The sequence below is a fragment of the Cervus canadensis genome, chromosome 8, assembly GCF_019320065.1.
Source record: "Cervus canadensis isolate Bull #8, Minnesota chromosome 8, ASM1932006v1, whole genome shotgun sequence".
Lineage (NCBI taxonomy): Eukaryota > Metazoa > Chordata > Mammalia > Artiodactyla > Cervidae > Cervus > Cervus canadensis.
The window spans coordinates 77,371,334-77,384,778 of NC_057393.1; the positions used below are offsets into that span (position 1 = coordinate 77,371,334).

A 13,445-nucleotide genomic window follows, 5' to 3' on the forward strand; every position below is an offset into this window, starting at 1 on the left:
CACAATTACTATCTCTGAGACTATTGGATTTGGCATAACTAGTACACTTAGAAAACAAAATACTGAAATAATTTCCATTAACATTTAGAAATAAAATTATTCAGCATGCACTCCTGGACCATGACATTTAAGGAAAAGCTGAAGATAATTTCCCCTTTGACTTATGACTCTGTCACTTGGTAGTTTTTCCTTATTCCTATTCTTATCACCTAAAAATTAATATTGTGTATAATTACCATATTCTTATCTGTAGTTATCTGTGAAATGTTTCTATTTTAATTTCATATCATGTCTTTAAAATATAACCTCAGGCTTTCACCTGTTTTACATTCCTTCATTTGAATAAAGGAATAAACATCTACTGATTTCCAGTTATGTATTAGGTGCAAATTATGCTGATATATTTGTATACCTTTTACAATGTTCAAAATAGCTTCTGATAAAGTTGTCAAATCTGACCAAAATATCATAAAAATCAGAAATACTATGGCTTTTTCTGTAGATCAGGTCAAAGATGGCCTTAATTGTGAGGTTATACATTCATGTCAAATGTATAATATTTATTTTTAAACTAGTTTTAAATCTATACTGTTTCCCCAAACTAATAATTAGTAGCATGTATGTAGTTTCTGATACCAAAGTCTCCATAATTGTTATTTTTAAGAACTTACAATTTTATTATCATGATCTTTACCTGCATATGTATACTTATGAATTTCTATATGCATTGCATTTATATATACACATAAGTATATATATGCAGGTAAAGGTTAAAGTAATTAAATATACATATTTTATGTATACTTTATACTAATATTTATACATATATATACATACATATACAGAGTAATTTCATTTAGAATCCTACTCAAAATTTCCTTCCATTTAAATTTTTTAAAGATTTCCACATACATCATGATTTTCCTTAGAGGGAGATCTAGCAAGTAAAAAAGTAATTCTTTCTTGATTTCCTTTCTCAGAATGTCTTTTATTTTAAATGTGATGGTAAAATTATACTAAAAATGCATTTATCAGGACTTGAAAGGCAGTGAGGGTGATTCAAGCTCAGAGGAGGAACGGAGAGTCACTACCCGAGTTATTCGCCGGCGTTTGATTATAAAGGTATACCAAAGCTAGATCAGTATGGGGCAAAGCTGTGTTATTAGAACGTTCCTTGTGGTTTGGAAAATTCAGCATGCTTGGTAACTAAATGGCGCTATATGTGTCTTTGCATATTTGAAAACTGATAAAAACAACCACTGAAAGGAAAAACTCATGTTGCATGGTAGTGAGTATTCTGTCTAGGCCTGTGTTTGACATGTGGCAGTTGTCATTTTATCTGAGAATTCTTGGCATATGTATACTGCTTTCCTTGGAGAAGTGTTCTGTGTGTGAACAAAGATTCTATCTTGGTGAGAGAATAGTTCATATCAAATGAAATGTTCAACTGAAATCCCAGAGGCTATTAAGAAGTATGAGGTAAGATAAAGAAGAAAGAGAATGAAAAGGCTCCCTTCTCAGTCTTACCAGTTTTTAAGTTATAATCAGTTCTTCTTTATCAACCAGTGACTAAGAATTCAGTGTTACAGCCTGGCATAGATGTATGTGACACAATGTAAACCAAGCAAAACTTTCCGAAATTTGTTTTTAATTTGACCGACATACAAAAAATCAGGCTGTATTTTTTTTAAGTAGGGGAAGCAAGTCTTACTGCCAGTGAAAAATGTAATTCCACCCTGTTAGAGTATAACAATACTATGTATAAATCTCGATTTTCCCCACAAAGGCCTTCTGAAGTACTGACCTTATTCATGGTAGATCCCGCAGACTCCTTCTTGCAGTATGCTGTTTATCTTCATTACTATGTCTTTAGAGAGATCTTTCTTGATGTTAGAATAATTTGAGTGCAGAGAACTAGGAAGCCATTTGCAATACACAGGCCTTTGAATGTGGTCCAAATAACCTGAGGCTCCTTGGTTGGCAGCTCTGAAGAGAAAGAAAGGAAGGGAAGTATCTATTGAAAACCATTTATCAAACTTATCACCCATTTCCAAAGTGTCAGGAGACCCAACAGAGAGGCAGGGAAGTTGGCTTAGGTATCCCAAACTTATTAATCCTGCTGCTTATAAATACTTTTCATGTAGATGAGATGAAAGAAGAGAAGAAAATATGCCAAATCTGCTCTAGTCTAATTTTTCTAATTAGAAAAATTTCTAATTTTCTGATGTTTCTCTGGAAACATCAGAGAAGAAAATAAGTCCTTGTCTAAATACTAAATTATCCACAAATCAGCCTTGAGCTCAATAGGTGCCATCACTTCTTTGAAAATTCCATGTAGGCAAGCCAAATTACTTATTGATATCTAATATTTGCAAGCATATGACCTGCTATCTATAAAGTCCTCCTAATCTCATAAAGATACCTCATAAAGATACCTCCCACACATTTTCTGTGATTAAAGAGAAGAAATATTTAATTTGTTTTTTCAGAACATATTCTGAAATATTCTGCCATTATTCTGCTCAGGCTTTGCTAGTCCCATGATGACTGTCTTTAAGAAGTACTATTTTAAAGTAAAACATCTAGAGAAAGCAAATCAGACATAATGGCTTTATGTTTAACATATAACATTCTCATGTTGCATCAAATTCACCTCATTCATTTATAACAGCTGCCCAGTAGAGGAGTTGACTCTCTAGTTGATGGAAAGAAATAGACATAATCTTGCATGAAAATGTAGAGAAATTTTTCTCTGGAGAATAATAAAACAAAACAACAGGAACATCAACCCCTTCCCTAAGTCAATGAGGGTTATTTTGGTCTCCTAAAATTCTAGACATGCACTAGCAAGTCAGCTTTTAAGTAATTTTGTTAGCATGAATTATTTATGTATTTAAGTGTAACATATAATTATATATATATATATAAACATTTTTATTAAGAGCTTAAGTTTGAAAGACTGAAATACACTATGATGTTATAGGTTTCATAAAACACAGGAGACAGTGTGCTCTCCAAACCTTCACTTCTTGAAGTCAGTGTAATTTTAGGGAGGTTGAGTGGAATCATCAGAAGATGAATTTTATAAATGGAGAGGTCATTGTATAAATAATAGAAGCACTTAAACAGGCTTTGAGAAGTGTCTTTTATATGTGATAGAAAACTCAAAAGCTAAAGAATAACTATAATTATAATTGGAAGGTATAATAGGTATAACAAAAAATCTTTGTAAGCTATATATATAGAAATCTTTCTGGTTACTTTTTTTCTGATCAGCTTTTGGGGGCCCTTGAAAAAGAACACATTTCTTTTGCTTTTTCTCTTTATTCCATACATTGGTACTTTGTAATGTAAAGGAGCTTGAGACTGCAAGTACTACCTGGTAAATGTCACATGGGATCCATCTCTGTTTAAAAAAAAAAAAACATAAAATGAGAATGTTAGGACCTAAAGGAGTCATTGAGACTAAAATTATTTCTTCTCCAAGATGATAAAATCAAAGATTAGAGATGAACTGATTTACCCAAAATCATTCAGCTGGATGTTAACAATTCTAGAACCAGAACCCAACCCCTGGCCCTCTAGTGACGCACCTTCTACCTGCCTTTTCCACAATACTGTATTCTCTTCCAGGACAAAATGAAAAGGAGTAACTTTTCCTAGATTAAATTAGGCACTTGTTCACTTAGATTTTTCCAGTAGTATAGAAGGAGACAGCATTGGGCTATCTTTCTTGGAAACTGTTTGATGGGGCTGGAATGCTAGTTTGACCTACTTTATAGAGGCTGTCCAACCTTGGACTGAACCAGCATATTTACACTGTTTGCCATAGTAATCCCCTTGGCACTTAGAATCTTAGAGCTGAAAACTATTTGAGGGTTGCTCCCCGCTTCCAGAGCTAGCTTTCGTCAGGAAGTATCAATGGAAGCAGTAGATTCCATTACCTGAGGTCTAGGCAAATCTGTCTTTATAGCCATTCAAGTTGTATAATAAAGGGGATGAAAGCATAATTTTATGATTTTTCTCTTTAATTTCATATGTGAATTCATTCACTTTCTAATTTTTAAATATTTTTTATTTAATATTCTCAAGTCCCTAAGAAATGAATAAACTTAAACTCTCCCATTTGTTTAAGGATTTTTAAATTTTATAAGTATATTCATTTATTCATATCTAATATAATATCACAGTGGTTTCAAAGGCTTGGAAGCAGTTTAAGTCAACTGACCCGTCTCTATGAGCTTGTTTACATTATTTGCTCAGCAAATTCTGTGATTACAAAGGTAAAAACTTTACTTCAAATCATTGTGAACTTTGATAAGATTCAAACAACTGAATTTTTACTATATAGTTCAATTATATTTTTATTTCTACTTTTGAGCAATTTTCAAACAAGAGTTTAAATGTATGTTTTCCCCCACCAAACAATTCAAAAGTACAAAAAAGTTCAACCTATCCATTCCACTTACCAGAGGTAACTGTTGTTCACAAGCTTCAGATTGTTTTATATACCTATAACAGTATGTATGTGTACATAGAATATACATGTACATAGATCCCCAAGGTGTGGGTTTCTAGGAATATAAAAATGGGTTACATATTGCTTAGTAGTTTGCTAAGTTTATATATATATCTTTCTCATCCCATTTTTTGAAAGTTCAAGTTTTAATGTTCTATACATTAAAGCAAATTCATACATTTCATGTGGTTATTCATTTTATTTAAGAAGAAGAGAAAAATAGAAATCCTAAAATGCAGTACTTCCAAACGGAAGTATAGCTAGTCTTCATAAAGACGGCTACCAGGAATGATAGTGACACTATATGTGCTCTAATTTTCCTTTGAAATAGGCAAGGAAAAAGTAGGTAGAGATATTGCCAAAAATAATGCCATTACCAAAAGTAGCATGGAAATTTTATTTACTTAAAAGTACAAATATTTTCAAGAACTTCAGAGAGCCTCTAATGTACCTGATGAATTAAAGATGAAAAAAATTTTTTACATGTATTTTGTGACTCCTTACTAACTTTCCAGTCTATCTAATCAACTACTATCTAATCTATTCCCCGAATTTAGTGAGTTTTACATTATCATGAAACTTATTTTGACCTTATTAAGACACTAGTTGACCATATTTAGAGCCCATTTAAGATTAAGATAAGTATCTTTACCTTTAATTATACATAAATAGTATGAATTTTCAGTAGGAAACAGTGCCTGCATACCACAGCAGATCTCAACAACCTATATTGCTTGTTATTTATAAACAAGAATTTGCTTTTTTCTAAGGCTATTAATATAAATCGATATACTTAAATGTATTTGCTGTGCTTATAAATATACCTACTAGAAATGTTTTTCAGAGACTGTCTGAAAATTGGCATCTTTTCCCACTGAAGGGTCAATTTATAACCATCTCTAATAAGTGGCAATTTTAATGGATTTTCCTAGGATCCTGGAATTGTCTTAACACTCAAGGACCTGGACATGTCCAATAGTTACCTCAAACATATCTCAGTTACTCATGTTTAAACTATAGTGAAATCTTTCATGACCTTTTTTGAGTTTTCTGCTGACTCTAAGCCTTTAATTGTAAGATAATGTTTTTTCCTAAATATATAAAACCAACCATTGTTGTTGTTCAGGTGCTAAGTTGTGCCTGACTCTTTGCAACCCATGGACCATAGTATGCCAGGCTCCTCTGTTAACTCCTCTCCCCAAGTTAGCTAAAATTCATGTCCATTGAGTCAGTGATGCTATCTAACCATCTCTGCCGCTCCCTTCTTTTGCCTTCAGTCTTTCCCAGCATCAGTCTTTGCCAGTGAGTCAGCTCTTCGTATCAGGTGGCCAAAGTATTGAAGCTGAAGCTTCAGCATCAGTCCTTCCAATGAATATTCAGGGCTGATTTCCTTTAGGATTGACTGATTTGATCTCCTTGCAGTCCAAGGGACTCTCAAGAGCCTTTCTCCAACACCACAATTCAAAAGCATAAATTCTTTGGCACTCATAAAGTTGGACCTTCTTTATGGTCCAGCGATCACATCCCTACATGACTATTGGAAAAACATAGCCTTGGCCTTTGTCAGCAAAGTGATGTCTCTGCTTTTTAATATGCAGTGTAGTTTGATGGGTTTGATCTCTGGGTTGGGAAGATACCCTAGAAAAGGGAATACCTAACCATTCCAGTTTTCTTTACTGGAGAATTTCATGGACAGAGGAGCCTGGCTGGCTACAGTCCATGGGGTCACAAAAGTCAGACACGACTCAGCAACTAACACTAGATTTGTCATAGATTTCCTTGTGAGGAGCAAGTGTCTTTTAATTTCATGACTGCAGTCACCATCTGCAGTGATTTGGGAGCCCGAGAAAGTAAAATCTGTCACTCCTTCCACTTTTCCCCCTTCTATTTGACATGAAGTAATGGTAAGATCAGATTCCATGATTTTAGATTTTTCAGTATTGAGTTTAAAGCCAGCTTTTTCACTTTCCTCTCTCCCCCTCATCAAGAGGCTCTTTAGTTTCTCTTCATTTTCTGCCATTAGAGTGGTATCATCTACATACCTGAGGTTATTGATATTTCTCCCAGCAATGTTGATTCCGGGAGAAAACATCCAGCCTGTGCTTCATCCAGCCCGGCATTTCACATGATGTACTTTGCATAAAAGTTAAACAAGCAGAGTGACAGTATACAGCCTTGTCATACTCCTTTCCAAATTTTGAACCAGTCCATTGTTCCATGTCCGGTTCTAACTGTTGCTTCTTGACCTGCATACAGGTTTCTCAGGAGACAGGTCTAAGGCGGTCTAGTATTCCCATCTCTTAAGAATTTTCCACAGTTTGTTGTGATCCACACAGTCAAAGGCTGTTATGTAGTCAGTGAAGCAGAAGTAGATGTTTTTCTGGAACTCCCTTGCTTTCTCCATGATCCAGTGAATGTTGGCAATTTAATCTCTAGTTTCTCTGCCTCTTTGAAACCAAGCTTGGACAGCTGGAAGTTCTCAGTTCACATACTGCTGAAGGATTTTCAGCATAACCTTGCTAGCATGTGAAATGAGCTCAATTGTATAGTCATTTGAACATTCTTTGGCATTGCCCTTCTTTGGAATTGAAGTGAAAACTGACCTTTTCCAGTCCTGTGGCCACTGCTGAGGTTTCCAAATTTGTGATATACTGAGCGCAGCATTTTAATAGCATCATCTTTTAGGATTTGAAATAGCTCAGTTGGAATTCCATCACCTCCACTAGCTTTGTTAATAGTAATGCTTCCTCAGGGCCACTTGACTTCACACTCTGGGATGTCTGGCTCTAGGTACGAGTGACCACACCATCATGGTTATCCAGGTCATTAAGACTTTTTTATGTACAGTTCTTCTGTGTATTCTTGCCACCTCCTCTTAATCTCTTCTGCTCCTGTTAGGTCCTTGCCATTTCTGTCCTTCATCATGCCCGTCTTTGCATAAAATGTCCCCTTGATCTCTCCAATTTTCTTTAAGAGATTTCTAGTCTTTCCCATCCTACTGTTTGTCTCTATTTTTTGCATTGTTTATGTAAGAACTGTTTCTTATCTCTCCTTGCTATTCTCTGGAACTCTGCATTCAGTTGGGTATATCTTTCCTTTTCTCTCTCGCCTTGTGCTTTTCTTCTTTCCTCAACTATTTGTAAAGTTTCCTCAGACAACCACTTTGCTTTCTTGCATTTCTTTTTCTTTGGGATGGTTTTGGTCACTGCCTCCTATATAACATTATGAACCTCTGTCCATAGCTGTTCAGACACTCTACCAGATCTAATCTCTTGAATCTAGTTGTCACCGCTACTGTATAATCATAAGGGATTAGATTTAGGTCTTACCTGAATGGCCTAGCGGTTTTCCCTACTTTCTTCAATTTAAGCCTGAATTTTGCAATAAGCAGCTCATGGTCTGAGACACAGTCAGCTCCAGGTCTTGTTTTTACTGACTGTATAGTGCTTCTCCGTCTTTGGCTGTGAAGAACATAATTAATCTGATTTTGGTGTTGACCATCTGGTAATATCCCTAGGTAGACTCATCTCTTGGGTCATTGGAAAAGGATGTTTGCTTTGACCAGCGTGTTCTGGCTGTTGCCCTGTTTCATTTTGTACCCCAAGGCCAGACATGCCTGTTATTCCAAGTATCTCTTGACCAACCATGCAAAACATAAATAATACTCCTTAAGAACTTGTTACAGATTTTAGTGCATTCAGGCAGGAGACCTCTACACATTTTTCTATTTCCTTCCCTCTCTTAACTGTGCTAAATGAAATTAGTCATAAACAAGGTTTAAGATGAAGTAAACAAGCATGAGCAACAAGAAACATCTTGTTTTATTTTCATCCCATCTCTGTACCCCAGTGAGGTAAAATGAGTCAAATGTCCCACCCATGACCTATGAGTCCACAACCTATAAGAAAACAAAGTCACTTTGTTTAAAAAAAAAAAAAGAAGAAGAAGAAAGAAAACAGAATTTTGTTAGTGCAATAAGGTAGATTTCAGTTAGTCTTTGTTATTTTAAACCAGAACTTCCTTTCTACTGGCTATAATAAAAACAATCATAGAATTTCTCACCATCGGCAGACACTGGCAAAATTCTCAGAATTACCACCTTTCCCATGAAAATAACATTAAAAAAGTTAGAATCCTGACTCTCCCAGAAACTCAGCTGTCTTCATCAAGATTTGCCATTTTTCCTTTAAAAAAAAAAAAGAAAAGAAAAAAGTACAGGGTACAATAACTATAGTACATAGCACTCTTGCGTTGTCCAGGTCACCTCTTCAACAAGAAGTTTTACTACAAGTCAGCAGGTCTCTAAAGTGGGTCTGCACTTAAGGTGTTTGTTCTTGTTCCCCAAAACTCTTAAGTGAGACTGACCTAATGTTGACACCAGTGAAGAAGGTAATGTGTTATAAATACAGTCCTATTTTTGCTCTCTGAGTGGTTTTTATTATCATATAATCATAAAGCTAGTAGGTATTGAGGAACCCTCTAAATCTACTGAGCAGGAAAATATGAGGCCACCTTGGCAAGTTAAGGATTTATTCCCTTTTTTTTAGCAGTCACTACCTGAAAGATGCCATCATACATTCCTTAAGTAATTAATCAGTCATCACAGAGGGTTCCTTCACATGAAGATGACATTCTGATACTATGTACTTCATCAGACATAGTTTTTCTCATATACAACTTATGAAAGGCTAAGTCTAGAAAAAAAAAGGTTTTCCCCGTACTCTGAACTTTTCTCACAGTACTTGAAAAAAATGTATATATTACCCTCAGTAAAGGAATTTTTAAATTAAACAAAGAGTGACGCATATAATACCCCAACTAAGGTGCTACCTCAATTCAAATTAGATACAAGGCAATCCACCAAAATGAAGAAACTAGTGAAGAAACATTTATTCAAAGTGAAATAATCTAATTAGAGTTCTAATCATTAAAAGCTAAATCTTTTTTCAACAAAATAAAACCTTTTTGTTTGTCTGTCTATGTATAACTGCATTCTATGATTACATATTTTCAAATTCTTCCTTCTTGGAGTTTGTTGCTAACCATCATTCTTATACATGTTTGAGGTTTAATGCTTTGAATGTTGTTGACTGCTAAATAATTCCATGGAGTCAGTCTCCTCCCCTTGCTCTAGAATAGCAAGTAAAGTTTTATACCTTCTTTTTCTAAAATTCCACAGAGCATGTGTGTGGTGTATGGAGTGGTGTGGAGATCTATCCATCTAGTTTATTGCTAATCTTTATGCCACATCCTTTAGGGAGAGGAAGCAAAAACCATTCCTGGTGAATCTGTCACAGAAGAACAGTTTACTGATGAAGAAGGCAACCTCATCACCAGAAAAGTAATCACCAATGGGATTTCATGCTTCTCTTTGGTTTAGATTTTCTATGTGTTTGCTGTAGTGTCAGCTCTTGAAATAGAAAAGAGAAAAAGCTCTGCTTTTCACTATTGCTTCCTATACAGATCACTCGGAAAGTACTAAGACGAATTGTTATCCCACAAGAGAGAAAACATGATGACGTGGTAATGGAGAGGGACTGTCAAGAAGAAAGTAGAGGATAAAAGCTTTGTGGAACGCTTTAGAATATGCTGCTAACAGCCTGGCATCTGCAGTGTGGCAGCTTGAAGCATTTGCCGCTTTTGACATCTTGTGTATTTGATCAGGGTCAAAGAAAAAGACTTTCCTTCCTAACATTCTTTAACACCATATACTATCTTTAGGGTTTCAAAAAAGTTATTTCATTTATGGAGGCTGGAATGTGCCTGTTTAAGCATGGGAGAGAAAGTTTAAAAACCCTCCACCACAACCAAATCCCTCGGCCATCCCCCACCCCAGCCCTCCTGGCCCAGTACTTTACCTGCAGCCCAGTGCCTGCCTAGGACCCGGAGAGAGAGCACTTGTTTCCAGCAGATGCACAGGGTTTAATTAAAAGTCAGAATGATAAAAAAGCTTGTCATAAGATCCTTACATTGAATCTAAACATTTTCTCTTTCCAGTATATTCTACAGGGGAATACAAATCCCCCCTCCCCCATCTTAACCTGAAGAGGATTTTCCTCTCCGGGTCAACAACAGCCCATCTCCAGTGTACCAGTTAAAGAACCAAAGTCATCACCGGGCAGCGTAACTCAGCAAATGAATCTCTAACTCCCAGAGAAAACATCTCTGGTTATTTTTCATTTCTTTCCTTTCTCAGACCTTACCCTTTTCATTAAAAAAAAAAGAAACTTCAATGCCTGTGTTTACATAAGAAAAAAGTAAACTGAAAATTTCTGAGAAGGAGTAATTCAGAAAATTGGAAGGACTTCTGTGTTTCTATTTTAAGTAGGTTAAAAGCTGAGCATTTGTGCAACCACTTTGCTCACAGAAGTGTGTCCTTGACGCTCAATGAAAAGAGGTCTTGTTTTATGGAAAAAGGATGTCTACTTTGTCAGGAGTAAGAGGAAGGGCGTGGTAATTTCATGAATTGAAAAAGTCTCTCAGCTCGACACCACTTCCATGGTGTTTAGTTCATGATTAGTGCTTTACTGAGAAATTTCCGTCTCATTACAACAGATTACTTAACATTCTGCTGACTTTAAAAGGCATAAACTATAACTTACTAATATTTTTTACAACTGGGGTTTGAGTGCCTTGAGAGCTTTAGTGATTTCTTCTAGCTTCACAGGAAATGGACAGGCTGTTTGATTGATCACTAATAGAATGAATGATTGTGAAGTATAGTAACATGGTATTCATTCTGATGGTGCTCTCCAGCTTGCCTTGATGCTGCTGAGCTGTGTGGTTAAGGTAAATAGATGGTATTTTTGGACATGAAGTGACAAAGTGCTTTAAGCTGTGTCTCACTTACCCTAATCTAGCCTCAAGGAACCAGAACGGAACCTGCTTTTTAATGAAAACTCTTTCACTATGAAATCCTAATATGTACATTCCTTTCAAAACAGGGAGAAGGTTATAAGGTGAAGACAAAGAAAGAAATCCGTCAAGTGGAAAAGAAGAGCCACTCATAACAGTCAACCAAGGTGGTAAGTGTGCTCAAATCGACAACAGTAGCCCATCTAATTTCACCAAATAAGTGATCCATACCTCCTCCACCCTTCCTCTCTTTTTTCACGGAATTACAGCTTTGAATATCCAGTATGCAGTTGAAGTCATTTTTATGTTTGTGTATACATACAATTGTTGTTGTTTAGTTGCTAAGCTGTGTCTGATTCTTTTGTGGCCCCATGAACTAGCCTCCCAGGCTCCTCTGTTCATGGGATTTCCCCAGGCAAGAATACTGGAGTGGGTTGCCATTTCCTTCTCCCAGGGATCTTCCGGACCCAGGGATCGAACCTGCATTGGCAGGCAGATTCTTTACCACTGAGCCATCAGGGGAACCCACACACATACATACACACACTAAAACTATGGCCTCTGGCTCACAGTCCATAAACTTTCTCTCCACAAATTAGTCAGGAGTTTAAATGTAAATGATGTTTGCAGAAGCAAATGTAAATATTGATCAAAGAGCGAAGGCTCAGTGTTTAAGATGCAATAGCATTATTCATTCTAACAGGAAGGTTATTTGGCAACAAATAGTTCATATAAATGTACTTGGAAAGTTGTATTGATTCAGTTTCCCACCAATTTTGCAGAACAGCATCTGAGAATATAATTTTGGTTGAAATATATTGGTTGCCAAGTTTAAATGAAGTGACTGAAATCCCTATATACTACTTAATATATTTTGTATAAGCAAAGCAAATTAAATAGGAGGCTAATGGGACTACTGTGTTTTGTAAGTTAAAATGTTTAGTGAGCTTTGTTGAAAGTTGTCTGAATTATTCTTCAGAAAGAAAGGTGTCTTCCTTCAACATTGTTTTCTGAACTTTACTTTTTGCTAGTTCTTCCTATGGAACCACAATTAGAAAGCCCATATGGGGTGAAAAAGCAGATAGAGCTTTGAAAAGCTCTTTGTAAGTCTGTGAGACAAAGCTGGATGAGTTCTTAGGGCTGTTCACCAAGAGTTTTCTTAGCCCCCAGAAACAAAGAGCAAAGAGATCCCAGTTTCCACTTCCATTCATCTGCTGTTCCCCAGTTACCAGAATCCTGGTATTTGGAGTGTTGCCATAAGGAACTGAGAAATCAGAGTCTCGTTGCCCCAAATTTTGTATGTGAGGTGACTGTAACTAAGACCCAAAGAAATTCTTAATCCCTCCACCTCCAAAAAAACTCTTATTATTTGCCTATTTATTCACTTAAGGATTGATTTCACTTTCTCTCCATGAGGCTTTCTGCCTAAGGCACTGGGAAATCACTGGTAAACAACACTAGGGAGGTACTGGCCCTCACTGACCTTACGTTTGGAGATTTCTTGGTAGTCAGTCGTTTCAGTATTTAAGGCTTTGAGAAAACTCCTAGGAACCGCAGAGAGGTCTGGAAATAACAATGTTTTCTGTACATCCTTGTCCAGTGTTCCAGGTGTACCCTTCACTTGATTCTCACAGTCAGTCCTCTTGGATTGGCACCTTTATCATCCCCACTTAACAGGCTCAGAATTGCCCAAGGTCACCTAAATAAAAAGTAGCAGAAATAGAATACAAACCCTAACAGGCAGCTTCCAGAGCCCACACTCTTAACCCTGTTAACTGGATATCTGACCTTGTTTGAGGTGACAGGGAAGGTTTTCTTTGAGAAAATGATGCTTGAGCTGTTTTAAAGGGTGAATAGGGCTCAGCTGGATAAAGAGGAAGAAATTGCATGGTGTTTGGGGTAGCCTTCCAGGCATAGACTACAGCTTTTGCAAAGGCCAGAAGGAGAAAGAAACAAGAAGGGAAAACAAGTCAGTGCAGCTGGTGGAAGGTTTTGGCATTGTGTCTGGAGAGGTAGGAAAGATGCAGGTCTCATAAGCCTCTTTCCACTAAAAGTTTAGGTTTGCATCCCT

At 36.4% G+C, this 13,445-nt stretch overlaps 1 protein-coding gene across 4 annotated transcripts in view; it reads left to right on the forward strand.

Moving 5' to 3' along the window:
- Positions 1–13,445, forward strand: part of ANK3 (ankyrin 3) — a 374,580-nt gene that overhangs the window by 344,333 nt on the left and 16,802 nt on the right. For 3 of the 4 annotated variants that reach the window (XM_043476896.1, XM_043476897.1, XM_043476898.1), the window contains 4 exons: positions 1,036–1,122; positions 9,777–9,860; positions 9,983–10,042; positions 11,464–11,544. In XM_043476896.1, the coding sequence (XP_043332831.1) occupies positions 1,036–1,122; positions 9,777–9,860; positions 9,983–10,042; positions 11,464–11,529 (297 nt within the window). In that variant the 3' untranslated portion in view covers positions 11,530–11,544. The remainder of the gene's footprint in view (positions 1–1,035; positions 1,123–9,776; positions 9,861–9,982; positions 10,043–11,463; positions 11,545–13,445) is intronic. The other variant, XM_043476899.1, reaches the window with a different exon arrangement.